Raw genomic sequence first — 16,234 nt, forward strand, 5'->3', positions numbered from 1 at the left:
TCAGTAATTGAGATTTCATTATGATTGTAGTATGGGGGTTGTATGACTCTTTTTCGAGAAGGATCAGTTCAAGAAACGGCAAATTGTCTCTGCCTGGGACTCACTGACTACAGGTTATTTGATTTCTGTTGCATTTTACTCCATTCTAGTTTTTGTTGAACATTGAGATTAGTGAAAATTACCATTTATTGAGTTATTGGAATATGAGTCCTACCTTTACTGTACCTCTCTTTGACATGTTGAAGGAAAGCATCCCTATATATGTACTATGGAAGACAGCCGTAGCCTTAAATGCATTTGCTTATCTCTTGGGATCTCGACCTCGCTATATGCATATTATCTAGGCAACAGGATTGACCAACTAACAGCATTTTTTTTCTGTTGTGTTCAATTGTATGTAATTTGTTAAATGCATGCTTACATCAATACTAATCCAATTTACCTCAAATACGTCAAGGTAACGAGCATTAAACTGTTACATTTTTTATTTTCAAATTTGAACTTAATTGGCATTAAAAAGCATTGAAAGATTGACGTTAAGTTATAAACAATACCTATACACCAGGAGGAAATAATATGTACTACCACAACTAACTTTTGTTGATGAAACGAGCCCTAATTAATTGTTTATGTAATGCTAGGATCACAAAATTTAGATGTTCATGTGAGTATATGCATGTGTACATACATACATGTGTGCATATTTGTACCAGTGTTATTGGAACAGGATTGCAACTGGTGGAACCAGCTGGTCCAACTGTTTTGGTGCCTAACTAGTCCAGTAGGTGGCACATAATCGAAATAGGCTGGCTTGGTACCAAACCAACCTTTTTTCATCAAATCGGCCAGTTTTGCATGGAACCGGCTGTTTCTGTACAATGCAACCAAGGGCCTTTCAAATGAAAATTAAAAACAAAAAACAATAAGTTATGAGTGGGGCAACCTAATATTTGACCCTAGGGCCGTACTAATGCTATGTGATTAATGGTAATGTTAAATTCTTAAAGTAAAAATGATTGTTTCATGGTGTTTTGAGAGTGGTTCCAACCAATGTTGTGAAAAGCGCGAGCGGGATTAAATTGGCGCCGGGAATGAAGCGGAAAAAATCGGGAAAAAAGCGGAAAAAAGCGTTTGGTACAAAAATATTCATTTTTTTTCAATTTTTTAATATCTAAACCATCTACAACATAAAATAAATACATTGACACATAAATATGATAAAAAAACTAATATAGAAGATGTTTAATATCATTTCTAGCGCTAAAATCACACAATTCATTGAATCATGTCCTGAATAGTAAGTCCTGACTCCTGAGTCCCAGCTCAGCCTCAAAATATCAACAAAAAATATGATAATGTATCTCATAATGTCATAATGTCATAGACTCATATACAATAAAATGAAAGTCTAATCCTATTGATTTCCTCTGCCCCTCTTGCGAGAAAATGTCACAACTTTCCCTTTCCCTCTAGATGTAGATGCTGGTGGAAATGGCAGTGGAGTCTGATGTGCTCTAGAAGTTGTAGAACTAGAAGTAGGAGCTACAGGAGGTAGACCACGTCCTCTACTGGTGGCAGTGGTAGCCCGGGTAGGCGGTGTCACCTCCTCCTCCTGCTCCTCCTGCTCCTCCTCCTCCTCCCCCTCCACTACATCCTGCACTAACCAATCATCAGTAGAATCCATGAGAGGCCTCTCGGCCTCAACCCTCCATGCAGCAGTGGTGTCAATCCCATCCAATGAGATGGCATCCACATCAGGTGTCCTCTCAAGTTGCCTCACCCACAATCGAAGATTGTAGTAGACGTAGACCATGTCATTAAGTCGCTGGGACTCCAACCTGTACAAAGATCATGAAATAATAATTAATAATTAATATTATAAAAAAAATATTGTTTAATGAATTCGAAAATTTATTTGGAAATTTGCAATATTTTAAATGTTTAAGTGTTAACTTGTTGCGCTTCTTGTTGTGTATTCTTTCAAATACACTCCAGTTGCGCTCACATCTTGAGGAGCTGCATGTTTGGTTGATGATGCGTACGGCAAGCTTTTGCAAAAGAGGTACTCTGCCACCATACATTTTCCACCATGCATCTACAACAAAATTACAAATAAAATTTTAAATAAACGTAAGAAAAAAATGGAATTTGAAGAGACAATGAAATTTGAAACAAAGTTACAAACTAAAAAATACCTGGCATTTTAATCATCCTATCAGTGATAGCCATCTCAAAGCCAAATGTGCCACCTGCCATCTTATATGTCTCAATTTGTTTAGAGATATCTATACGTTGTTCTGGAGATCGCACCATCTTCTGGACACAGGATAAGAATCCATCCATGATCTCAGCATCAAAATCAAACCCACATGCATAAGAAAATGCAGGGTTCAGGAAAAGCCTAGCAGCATGAATGGGACGATGGAGTGTGTTGTTTCATCGCTCATCAATCACTCCCCATAGAAGGAGTTGTTTCTGAAATCCATCATCTCCCTTATCATCATAGTAGGCCCGAATGGCTTCTTTGGCCCTATCCATGGCTTCATACAAATAGCCCATTGCGGGCTTCTCACCATCAACCAACCGAAGAACCTTTACCAAAGGTTCAGTAACGGCGCACACCTCCTGCACTCCCGCCCAGAAGTCTTCCTGGCATGAAACTAGTCTGCATACGGCCTCTCCTTCTGGTTTGCGGCTCATTGACAAAACACGCCACTTCTCTGAAAGAAACATTCTCTTCACATCCCACATAGAATTTAAGAGGGATTGAAGAGATATGAAACTCGTGGCAAACCGTGTAATAGCGGGGCACAACAATTCTTTGTTGTTGGTGAATCTTCTCATCAAGCTAAGCACAGATGTATGATTATATATAAATTTTGTGATGCTTTTTGATGAGTCAACAATATCTTTGACAAAGGGAATTTTCCCTATGTCCTCTAACATCAAATCAATACAATGGGCAGCACAAGGTGTCCAAAATAAAGTAGGATGCCTGTCCATAAGCATTCTACCAGCAACAACATAATTTGCAGCATTGTCCGTTATGACTTGGACAACATGTTGTTCACCCACCTCCAAAATAAACACATCCAACAAATCACATAAAGTTCTTGCATCTTTGATTTGATGAGATGCATCAATAGATTTGATAAACATAGTCCCCTTGGGACAACTAACCAAGAAGTTTATAAGGGTTCTCCCCTTTTGGTCAGTCCAACCATCTGACATAACAGTGCATCCTGTTTGTGCCCATGATGCCCTAAAATCTTCCAATCTTTGGGTGCAGTCACGCTTTTCATCTTGAAGAATCCGACCTTTGAAATCATGATAAGAAGGGATTTTGTACCCCGGGCCAACACTGGCAATAACATCAACAATAGGTTGGAAAAATGGATTATTCCTTACAATGCTGAAAGGAATATCACTCCAGAGGAGAAATTTTGCCATCAACCTATCAGCTTGTTCTTTTTCAGTTCTTTTTAGCATTGAATCGATAGATGGTTGTGAACCAGGTGTGGTTCGAGGAACAAAAAATGATGATGCAGCTACCGGATTGACTGATGCTGCAGTAGAACCAGTGCCACTTGGCCCACTTCCTTCAGCTGACCTTTTTAGTTGCCTTTTGAGTTCTTCTTTGGCCTCTCTAGTGTGCTCTAATTCTCCCAATGCTCTCATGGCTCTTTGGATAAGTTCAGGATTTGTATTTATACAGGGCCCCACATCATGTCCAGGGATTTGTGCAAGGTGAAACTTCAACCTGTACACCCCCCCGCGTATCTCCTTTCCACACAACTTGCAATTCAAGTTTTGTCTATCATTCGGAGCTTTAGGTTCACCATATTCCCAGAAAGGATCCAATTTCCTTGGCATGTTTGTTTTTGAATTTTGAATTTGCAAACCTATGGGAAAATAAGGATTAGGAAATAGGAATTTAGGATTACAATTTAGCATTTACAAAATTACAAGTTACAAATTTCCAGAATCCAAAGTTCCAAACCCAAGTTACCCAACCAAATGGCAAATGCCAAAAACAATGAAAAAACATAAACAATGTTTAAAAAAAATGGAAAAAAATAAAAAATTGGTTCCCATAGTCATACCAATTTACCCATCCCAAATCAATGAAAAAATACAAAAAAATCTTTAAAAACAATGAAAACAAAAGGAAAATGGTGCCCATATGAAGTTTCCCAACCAAAAACAATGAAAAACAATGTTTTTAAACAAGGAAAACAAAAAACAATTAATCCACATACTGTTTTTATGGAGAAATTGGTGGTCTCCTCTTGAATTTGTCCTACGAGAACTTAGATTTTCTCACAAACCCTCCAACTGCTCTCTCCAAGACGTCCTCCTCCTTCTACGCGCGCCCACAGTCCAAATGAGCAAAAAAAAAAAAAAAATCACATTATAAAACCCGCTGCCCCGACACCCTGCGCTTTTTTCGGAAAAAATCGGCAAAAAAAATATAGCCGCTTTTTTCGCATAAAACGCGCGATTAAATCGTCTTAGGGAAAAAAGCGCGATTTAATCGCGCTTTTCACAACACTGGTTCCAACGTGATTGGATTTCATATGGAGAAAGTAGAATTTTAGATCCCACTCTAGATTCTAGAGTGGACTTACTTATTAACTGGGTCCCAAGTTGCCTAATCCTGTTACAAAAATTCATCAAGCTAGCGACATTTATTACAATTCCCCCTAGGGATTGCGGAATTTGAGAAAGTGTAGAGAGAGGAGAGAGAAAAATGGGGCATAGATGCCCTGCTGACTTTTGAACTTCTGAAAAATTTGATGAGTGCCTTGTATATTGGGCCATGAGGTCTTAACATCCTGCTAGGTACAACTTAGCAGGTAACACCTCTGAAATACCTTTGCCTCTGAAAAGGTATCTGATCAATGTGAACACTAATGCACTTTTCACTGAACACTGACATGATGAAAGCTCATTGGATCTTAACCCTCTACGTGCACACACAAATCTTGGGGTTAACACAACTCAGGAATGAAGAATCATGGGAAAGCAATACCAATCAAAAGGAAGGCATGACCCTTTTATGCTTTGAGAACAAAGCATTTCTAAAGGGGAAGGCAATGTAATAAACATAAATAAATGTTAATAATAATAAATAAATAGTAAATGAAATAAACATAAATAAATGTTAACAATAATAAATAAATAGTAAACGAAGAGATGCGTCCTAAACTAAGGACATTACCCATCAACTTCGGGTCCCATCAATGTGTATATGTATCATGCAGGTCATTGTAATCAATCATCATTCATTCTATCTTTATTAATTATTTATTGGTCCCATATGGATTGCAGTTGTTTGACCTTCTTATATTGGATATTTCTATAATAAATGAAGTTTGTTCATTTCACATAATGCACGACTCACGTATATAATAGTAATCTAATCACATCATTGTCACATAATAATTATTTTGTTCACAACATGTATAGGTCACCTCAAGGAAATATAGTTATAAGACAAAATACAATATAATGACCATTCTGTGGGCAACAATGAATGCATATCCTAAAGCAAAGCAGGAATTATAATGCTACAATTTTTGTCTCTTCTTTGAGAATATAATGCTGTTGTGTGATAATATTGAGGCATGCAATCATGTTAGGTCTTACAACAAATAGACTATTTCACATTGGTCCTCATTTGTTTCTTGTAGGACATTCATTGGCACAAACCTTAGTCCTTCGTGGGAACAATATATTGTAGCGACTGAAGGTATAATTGTTAACCAATAGCTTCTCTTTTATCATTTATGCTTCAAGAGTTTTATCCTTTATTTGGTTTGGATTTTTTAATACCTACATTTTAGGAGCTATAGATTATAATATTGAATGATTGAGAAGAATGTGTCCAAAAGAACTCTGTTGTTGTCAATTGTTTAGTGCATTACTTATGTTTAGAGGAACTCTAGCATGCCTTGAGAAGATTATCCATCTGTTTATGATCTTAAGATCCCGATTATATAAACACAATTGAAAGCAAATAGTTCCGTTAAGCATGATTTCAATCCAGTTAATGATTCCTAATCATATTCATTTGGGGTAGATATAGAGAATTGAGATGGCAAGATAGTGGGCGTAGGGTATGATATTTCTCCCAATCAATATTGGATAAATATACAAGATTAATGCTGATGGAGATTATTTAATAGTCTGAGATTATAGTATGATCTTGTTCTTTAGGAAGGGGCTCAAACTTCAAAAATATTGTGACAAATTGCTTTCTTTTCTTTCGGTTCTAAACTAAATGATATTATAATGGGAAGTTCAATGAACATTGTGCAATCCAAGCAAAGAATGTGTTCAATAGAATTTAATGATTAAAATAATGGACTAAATACATCTTTGGAAAAGAAAACAACAACCGTTAATCCCACAGATCAATGACCACACTAGCAGTTGTTGAGTGCAAACCACAAATCTATCATAGTTGGTAGTTAAGGTGCCCATCTGGGCTAATGTGGCAGTGTAACCTAGCAGAAAATATCCCAAAACACAAGTAATTTGGGCCCCACACAGCTTGGAATGCACAAAATGTCACGGGAAATATATTGGGAATGTTGTATCCCTAACCTAGATCCAATTTACCCTAAAAAAAAAGAAAAATAAAAATTTAGGGTGTAGTGTTTGTAAAAGATTGACACACTAAAGAAACTATTGCCTTTATCAAGACTAGTCATATGGATTCAAAGGGTGAGGTCAATGGCAAAAGACTTGGTTGAAGAGAGTTATGAGAGAGATAATCTTTCCATCAAAACCCTATTGACTTTCAATCAATTTGAGATTTAAGTTTATGGAATGTTATACTATGTTTCCTTGATGGATACTTGGTGCTAATTTTTCAAGGGAGAGGTGAGAGCCATAAAAAATTCAATACATTAAATTGAAAATTTCAATGAACACCCAATTCTACATCATTTACAAAATCGGAGAAGATTCCTTACAAAAAAGTTTTACAAATCACCACAGAATCACCTGATATATCCAAGAGAAAATCACTCCGAGCATAGTATCCTCCCCAAGACATTTTTCTACATCAATGCTCCATTGCATCCAAGAGAAAAGGAAATAGTGCACACTCTCTCTCAATGAGTAAATGCGTGTGTGGGGCAATGATCCACCCTAAATTGACTTCCCTCTATTTATGTAAGTGCGACCAAGTATATTTAGTCCAGTAATTGAGTAAAAGCCTTAAAAGTAATAAATTAAGTGGTTACAAATTAAGTAGGTTACAAGCTAACCGAATAAATAGCTATCTCAATGTTAAAACATATCAAGAAGCCTCCTTTAAGCCCACACATGAGAAAAAGGTCCCCAAGGGTGATGTCATCCTCTAAAGGTGTGTTAAAATTTAGGTACCAGAGGACAAGTGGTTCCTTAAGGCTTTGATCTTTGGCCTAGGGAAAAGTGTCCAAAATTTATTTGTACTTTTCTCCTGAAGTGACTTTATAAGTCGTAAAGTCAATTTAATTTAAAAGTGACTTTATAAGTGGTAAAGTTACATTCTAATTTAAAAGTGACTTTATAAGTGGTAAAGTTACATTCTAATTTAAAGGTGATTTTATTAAAGTCAATGAAGAATTACAAAGTGAAAAAGTGACTGTGGCAATAAAAGGCTAAGTGGGTCTTTATTTAAGTGGGTGAGTTAAAAAATAGAAAGTGAGAATTAAATGCACATTTATTCTCATCCCTAGATCTAAATGAATCTCAACCATTAGATTTTAGGGTAACCCAAAAGGTCATTTAGAGAGTAAAAGGAGAAGAGAAGAGAGAAAGATCATTCATTCTTTCATGAGCATTTGAGAGAAAGAGAAGAGAGAGCAAGGAGAAAATTTCTGAGCAGTGAGGAAGTGAAAGAGAGCAGTGAGAAGACATTTCAGCAAATCTGGGCAGCAACATTTATTGGCATGCATCCTAAGGCAAAACTGTATAGCAGGAGAAAGACACAGAAATCGAGGAAGAGGGACAACAACAAGGGCACGAATTTCGAGGAAGATTTGGGCACGAATTTCAAGGCAGCCGTACGATTGAAATCTGTATGGTCCGTACAACAAGCTATGGGCACTTTTTTTGAGGAAAGTCGCACAACATTCAATGCTGTTTTATTGTTGGAATTTTTTTTTGTTTTCGCTGTTTGCTGATTGGCACGATTTTCGAGGTGGAATTCAAGTATGAAAATCGAGATAAGTTGTAATTTGTGGTTGCTGGAATTTTTCTGTGTATTTTAATTTCTCTGTAAAATCATTTTTAGAAATAAAGAAGAGCTCTCAAACTAGTTTTCCCCAAGAGTTGTAGGGGGTTTATCCAGGGTCACATTGATAAAAAATCACTGTGTTATTTTCTGTGTTTGGCTGTCATAATTTTGCTGTGTTTTATTTCTGTAATTTCAGTAGTGAAATCTCAAAATTTGTGTTTTAAGAAAATATTGTCATTTCCAGATTTTAGAATTTTTATCATGCTTGGATTTAAAACTAAATGCATGGAGTGATAAGGAAAACTGATAATCAGAGTGGGGGTTGAAATTTCTTCATATTTCTTCAAGGTGAATATCTCCATGAAAATGTACAATGAATGGGTCAAAACAATGTGCCCCACTCAAAGTCCATCTCCTCATCAACAAGGTGTTCACTCATGAAGCAAAACACTCCTCATCAAGATGTCATCATCAACCAAGCCTGTGTCATCACTCTAACCCATATGAGGGTGATGTCACAAGGCTAGGGCATCACATCATCATCTAGAAAGGTTCACCATCTCTTCTAGAGGGATCTCAAGTCGTCATCATTAGATTGTCCCAGAAACATCACAACGCCCATCAAGAAGGTACAATGCTAGCTTGGGGGTGGCCTTAGGTCGATGGGGTATATTTGTCTTCTAAGAAACGTCTTGGTTTCAATGTGCAATGTTTCAGGGTCTGTAGGGAGAGGACAAGGTAATCATTAGTGTTGGATACATGCCAAGGTCAATGCTCCTTATAAAGTGTTTAGCACAATGTTATTAGAATCGAACTGGTGATCAAACTAGAAAGCCTTGTGGACCAGGAATTGGTCAGGACTGGAATGGAACTAGTAAAATATCCAAAACAAAAAAGCAATTGAGCGAAAACACATAAGATATTCAATATATATATATATATATATATATATATTCATGTGCATTCATATGAATCCGAACATTTTATGCACAAATATTCAAAAGTTCTCATTTATTTAGCAAGCAAGAGTGCATATAACCAAAATAACACTTAGTGCAAAACATTGCTGAACCAAAATACATCAAGAAGCAGGGTTGAAATGACATCTTTCTTCTAAAATAAGCATGATGCTACAACTCTACAACTATAGGTGGTAATGGCCATCATCAAAATCATCTTCCTCTTCATCCTCATGTGCAAAGTGAGTAGCTTTTAAGTCTGCAATGGGATTCCGACTTGACTCCCCTGGCCTTGAAGGTGGTACTTGTGATATCACTCTCTCTGGAGCCTATGGAGGTGGGTCCAAGTCCAAGGAAGAAATGTCTTCATTGTCAAATATTGGTGTTTGACTCTCCACTACCCATTCTGATGTTGGATCAAAGTCACCCAAGACTATGTTGCTTGATTCAAGTTTTTTGTTCAACAATTAGGACACTTCAACATAAGATTGTACTGAACGTAAACTGTAATGTTCTTAAGTAGGAATACAAGCGATATACAAGCATATAATCAGTTCAACAAACAAAAAGATGAAATAGACACTAAGCACCCATGGAAATGTTGGAAATAAGGAACTGCTGAGCCATTTTATTACTTCTTCAAGAGCAAAATACAATAGTAAATAGAATGTTACATATGGCCTTGTCTCAATGGACAAGCACGACCAAACCCAGGTGAGAAATAACTGAACTGAAGGCTGCTACAACAGTTGCAGCGAACTGCACTGCGCTGCCCAGAAAACGGCTCTTTCTGCTGACTTCGAAGGGCTGGAATCACTACTTCCCGTGCTCAAAAAAGTATGAGATTCGAGCTCCTGACTCCTGGGCCTAAACCTAGAAAAAACCACAAAGGAATTTGGCTAGTTTAGATTTCTGAAATTCGGTCCAAGGAGCCCAACTTCAACTGCAACTGCAAAACTCGGCTTGCTGGATTCTGATTGTAAAACCTCTTGGAAAGTGTCCAAAAGTGCTACGCTGATCCCCCCTACAGATCTCCTGACTTCTCGGATGAGTTTCCGAGCTGTAGCTCTTGCCCTCAAGACCCATGAAATTGTTGGACTAGCCCTTTATGCTGTCTCCCAGGCCTTGAATCCAAATTGCTAGGTTGCTGGCTTCTTTAGCTCCAAAACGCTCACTGAATGCTAGCCTAATGTTGTCCTTTAGATTCCTTGGTTCCTCCGACAAGTGGCTGATCCACTGTGGCTCAATCTCCCTCTGCGTGTTCTCCCTGTGGCCGCATTTCCTGAGTGTAGCTGAGTGATGGTGCTGTAGAAACTCCCTGGATCTCCTGAAAATGTTGGTGGAACTGCCTTCCTAGGGTGGGCACTCGAAGTCCCCGAAGGTAAGGTTGAATCTCCTGCTTGAGAGATTCATGGCTGAACAGTTGGTGGACTCGGCTAAGCAGTGAGAAAATAGTCATGTAAATTCGATTTGCAAGGTGAATGAATGATCCAAATGAGAGCCTCCTCCTCCTTTTGTCTTCATGGGCCTTCCTTGCCTCATGTGGGCCCCTCCAATCAGTGTTTCGAATTCCCTCCAAGCCATTCGAATGCCCTAGTTCAAATTCCCATGTGGGTGGCCCCCGCCTTCCACTAGCAAACAAATTAAGGCGAAATTTCTCCTAAGTCCCTAAGTCGAAACTGCTAGGTCCCTTTTCCTTAGCCAAAAATGTGCAAAAATGTGTAGAGATAACTTGTTACAAATGTGTTTGAGAAGGGACATGACATAAACCATGTCATTTAACTTCATTTTCTCCAAATGGTTCCTCTTCTTAGTGTGTATACACTAAAAGCACTCCAATTTTGCTCACGCCTTGAAGCATTGCATGTCTGGCTCAATATCCAAATTGCGAATTTTTTCAATTCAGGGCATTGGCTACCAAATTATTGCTACCAATAGGTTGCAAAATAGGGTGGAAGGCAAAGAAGTATTAGCAAATAACTTTCAAACTTGGACTCAACAATTGTAATGAGTAACATAATTTTCAAATTTTGACATTTTTCACCTAAGGGGATCCCTTGCTCTATTTCTTATAGCCATAGACATGCCAAAAGTATCGGCACTCTCACTGAATTCAAGAGCGTGGTGTGAATTTGATCTTGAATCTTGGGATCTGGGACCATGTGCTTAGTGCATCTATACAATCCCTCTATTATCTCTCCATCTGTCTCAAAATCTGCAGTGTAATGGTACCTTCAAAGTTAAAAAAACAAAAAACTATTCATCAATTGATTTCAAATGTTTGTTTAAGCCATTTTAATTAGTAATGAATGAGAAAACTTATAAGTATTGAAATCCAAAATTACATACCTTGGATTTAAGTAGTAGCTAGTTGCATTGAAAGTTCTGTGGAGTTATTTGTTCCATCTTTCATCAATGACTCTCTATAGATGAATGTACTTCTACCTTTTATCCGCATATGCTGACTTTATTTGTTCTTTGGCATAATCCATGGCCTCATAAACAAAACCCATGGCAGGTTTATCACCATCCACCATCCGCAAGTCTCTCACAAGAGGCTCACTGAATAGCACAATCTCTTCTGCTGTCGACCAAAGTTTTTTGTCAAACACTTCGTCAACTATCTGTTTCCCTTCAACCTTTTTTCTCCACTGAGATTGATTCCATTCATCACAAGAAAACGTCTTCCTCAAGTTGGCTTTTCGTTAAACAAGGGGGTGCAACGAAAGAAAGTTTGTTGCAAATCATGTAATTCCTGAAGTTGGCTTTTCGTTGAACAAGGGAGTGCAACAAAAGAAAGTTTGTTGCAAATCATGTAATTCCTGATTGTGTTGATTTATGTAGCTTGGGAGTTACTCCACAACTCTGGGTACTGGGTTTATGTGAGGTTGACCATAAAAGGACTTTGTGTGCGAAGTACCCAAGAAGTGGGTTTTGCACCCAAAGTTGTGGGCGCAAACCAACAGGGGTTTTGATGGTTTGACCATTGTTGCAAGTGGAGCACCCTTAATAGAGCAAGGGGCAACTAAGGCCACCATGGAGGCGTTGATCAAATGAAGGAAAATCATTTTTATTTATATTAGTTGGGTTAATAAAATGATTTTCAAGTCGGTTAGGCTTGAAAGGTGCCTATGGAGGGCTAGTCGTTGCACCTAAAGAAGATATAAATGAGGTAGAAGGTTAGTCATTTGATCACATCACATTTAACTGCAAATACATCATTCGAGAAGGATTTCTGTAGTAGCCACAACTTTAAGAGGCCTAGCCGAAGTGGAGAGATGGACTGGTTTGTATCTTTTCTTGTGATTAGTCTAGGCTGAGTTAGGCAGAGTGCTGGGTGAGTGGTAGAAGAGCAATTCTAGGCATATTTGTGTGCAAGTTTTGGGTGATAATTCTCTAGGATAGGGCCGCAAATATTTATGTGTTGTTCAGGTAGGGCAGTGTCCTAGTTGGGTTGTTGGACAGGTTTTCTGTGATCAATGTTTGGGTAGTATAATAAGGTTGCATTGGTTGAAGGATAATGTAGGAGGAAGGGTTCTATAGTTGAGGATAAGTGCAAGCTATTTGAGGATTGGTAGGCCACATTTGGAGTTGCTAGAGGAAGCCCTAGACATGGTCGAAACCTCAGGGTACAGCGCACATGCCTAGGAGTGTTTGAGGGCAGAATTAAGACGTCCTAAAGGTATGTTGTGTTGTCTTTCCAAGGTGTACTGCTAGGGATGTAGGGTTGTTCTTTAGTGTGTTTGAGCAACAGAGAGAAGCAACTTATGTATAGGTGTGTAGGGTTGTTCTTTAGTGTGTTTGAGCAACAGAGAGAAGCAACTTATGTATAGGTGTGTAGGGTTGTTAGAAGCTGTTTGGAAGAGCCCTAGTACAATGGACAAAAACACAGATTTGTCACTGTGTGTGGGTAGACTTGTGAAACCCTAAGGATTGACTCATAGACGAAGCAAAGGAGTTGTCAAGTGGGCTAGTTATCAAGCCCTAGTTCTTTGATTAATAGTGGGTCTATTCAGAGATAAGATGGAAACCTCCAAGCCCTAAGCTTGGCCATCTTTGGAGCAACAAAGAGGCAAGAAATAGGCAACGTTGAATACGCTACGTGTTGCTGTCTTTGAAGGAAGAAAGAGCAGCTAGAGGGCAGATTGTGTTGGGCCAAACTTCAGTGACAAAAAAGGAGTTGTGAGCATTGATAATGGCATATTGTGGCGTTGAAGATTTAGTTGCAATGATCAATAGATTGGAAGGCAAAGGACTTGCTAAACGTGTTCAAGGTATGTGGATTGAAAGGGCTGTGGAGCACTAAATCAACAAATAGGTCAAGTGTACTTTGTTCAGGGTAGATTGGTCATCATAGTTGTTGATACCAAGCCCTAGTTATTGTCTTGTATCAGGGCTGATTGTAAGGGCCATGATCCCTGGTACGAGAGCCCTAAGATTGTTGTATTAAAGATTTCTAATATAACAAGTATTGCGGTGAAAAAATTGTCGTGTACTAGTTGATTCACTGCTGTGCAAAGTAGAAGTGTTGTGGCATTTGAGTGTGTTTGTGATCGTGATTTTAGACTCAAACTGAATTCTTGAATGTCGTGGAAAAAATCAACTTGGTATCGAAGCTACTTTGAAGGGTTAGTGAATCAGAGTGTGCACAACGTACAACTCAAGAGGGAGTTGGTTCGATTATTATTAAATCCCTAATAGCAATGGTGAAGTTGTTGGTTGGTCTGTGATATGACGATAGGCTGGATGGCTTGTCCAACTGTAGTTCTTGGAAGGAAAGGATCAAGTTGGTCTTGATTGTGAACAAGATCTAGGAATTTGTCGACAAAGAAATCAAGAAACTGATTGACTCGAGTTGGAAGCGTATGAGGGGTTGGATACTTAGGCGAAGTTGATCATCGTACATGGTGTCAAAGATCATTTGATACCTCATCTGTTTGGGAAGAGCTTTGCCCATGAGATGTGGAAATCTCTTCAGATCTGTTCCAGAATAAGAACGAGAATTGGCTGTTGGTATTGAAAGATAAGTTGAAGAGCACCAAGATGTTGGATGGTGAAGCAATAGCATTGTATTTGACGAGATTGTCTCAGGTTTGTGATGAGCTTGCTGCCATCGGTGAGACTGTTATAGATTCTGAGATGGTGAGGATTTCTTTGAAAGGGTTTACCGAGGAATGGAAGCCCTTCATCAAAGGTATTGTTGCTTGTGAGAAGTTGCCAGACCAGAACAGGTTGTGGCGTGACTTCATTAAGGAGGAACTGCGAGACAAGGACCTTCATAAGAAGAAAAAGTCTTATGATGATAACTTGGCTCTTGCAGGGATAATGAAGGGCAAGCCAAAGGACTTGAGTAAGCTGAATTGTTTCATCTGTGGCGAATATGGTCATTATTCGATGAAGTGTCTGAAGAAGAAGAAGGGGTAGGAGATAACAAGTGTCGTTACTTCGTTTGAGTTGGATGGCCTCTCGAGAAGATTGGAGGGCAAGGATTTTGCCCTAGTTTCTGATTTCTCTAAGAGTATCGTCAACGAGATTGCATGGTACGTGGATGGTGGTGCGTCGAAGCATATGACAGGTTCGCGTGATGTGTTCGAGACTCTAACTGAATGGGACTCGAAGTTGCACATAATCGTTGGCAACTAGAGTCACAAAGAGATCAGAGGATCAAGTGTTATGCCATTGAGGATGGAGTCAAGTTGGTTGTCGCAAGTTCAGGATGTATTGTTTGTACCAGAGCTCAAATGCAACGTGTTGTCTGTCTCAGTGATTGAGCAGAAGGGGTTTGACATGATTTTCTAGGATGGGAAAGCAAAACATAGACCTAGAGGCTCTAACTCTACTAGAGTTGCCATTGGAGTTAGGGAGCATGGTCTATATCAACTGACGGGCTGGTGCAGGTTCTTGAGGTTCAGAGGGAGCCAAGTTCTAGTGGGATTTTGTAACTTGAGAGGGAGAATACACAACCCAAGAAGAATGCATGGTCTATGGGAAGTAAGGGAACTTCTATAACTGGAAAGAAGGAACTGTGTGATGGCATGAAGGCCTATTAGGAAAGGAGGAAGAAGCAGGAAGCTTCAGGTGGTAGAGACACTACCGATGAGACAGGAGTGGTTCATTCTATAAGGTATGTTGTAGTGGTGAACGACAAGAGTTGGGCTAGTGTCCGCCTATAGTGCTGATGATGACGAGATTATTCCAAGTGGTGGAAGTACCTCCCTCGCTAAGAGGGAGTGTTGATTTATGTAGCTTGGGAGGTACTCCACAACCATGGGTACTAGGTTTGTGTGAGGTTGACCACAAAAGGACTTTGTGGGTGAAGTACCCAAGCAGTGGGTTTTGCACCCAAAGTTGTGGGCACGAAACCAAGAGGAGTTTTGATGGTTTGACCATTGTTGCAAGTAGAGCACCCTTAATAGAGAAAGGTGCAACTAAGGCAACCATGAAGGTGTTGATCAAATGAATAATTTTTATTTATATTAGTTGGGTCAATGAAGTGATTTTCAAGTCGGCTAGGCTTGAAATGTGCCTCTGGAGTGTTAGAAAATTAGAAAGGCAAAAAGATTCTCTTATATTGATAATTACTTGTGATATTCTTGTAGTCTTATTATCTTCTCTTTATGTTCTTCTTTTATCTTTGTTTCATCAAGCAATCATCAAATCAAAACATGAAGATCAACGACACCAGATGTAGGCACTCAGCCAGGGCTAAAACCCCTCTCTAGGGAAAACCTAGTCAAACTCTTCCACTAATCAAATTGAGATAGACCAAGACCTTAGACCTGACAAAACACTCTTCTCACTCCATCAAGTCAGCGTTCAAACTGTCCTTTTAGACTCTAAAGATCACCTGCAATAATACTGCATCAAAGACAAAACTTTCGGCCCAACTACTTTAAAATTTTGGCCTAGCTTCAGTACTGCAATTTCAGCGCTTCCAGCAACCCAACAACTTCACACGTGTGGTAGCAAAGTGAAATTTTGACTTCTATTGTGTGACAAAGACTTCCTTCTCCTTTGTTAGGTTTTCCTCCTTTCTTGAATTTTG

At 38.8% G+C, this 16,234-nt stretch overlaps 1 protein-coding gene across 4 annotated transcripts in view; it reads left to right on the forward strand.

Annotated features, from left to right (window-relative positions):
- NUDT9 (nudix hydrolase homolog 9) overlaps window positions 1-16,234 on the forward strand; it is a 214,829-nt gene that overhangs the window by 104,543 nt on the left and 94,052 nt on the right. For all 4 annotated transcript variants that reach the window (XM_089413231.1, XM_089413234.1, XM_089413232.1 and 1 more), the window contains 2 exons: window positions 31-113; window positions 5,694-5,752. In XM_089413231.1, coding sequence (XP_089269357.1) covers window positions 31-113; window positions 5,694-5,752 — 142 coding nt within the window. The remainder of the gene's footprint in view (window positions 1-30; window positions 114-5,693; window positions 5,753-16,234) is intronic.

Source organism: Pinus tabuliformis, chromosome 3_1 (assembly GCF_031772625.1).
Source record: "Pinus tabuliformis cultivar Carrire ecotype Pingquan chromosome 3_1, CPIR1, whole genome shotgun sequence".
Lineage (NCBI taxonomy): Eukaryota > Viridiplantae > Streptophyta > Pinopsida > Pinales > Pinaceae > Pinus > Pinus tabuliformis.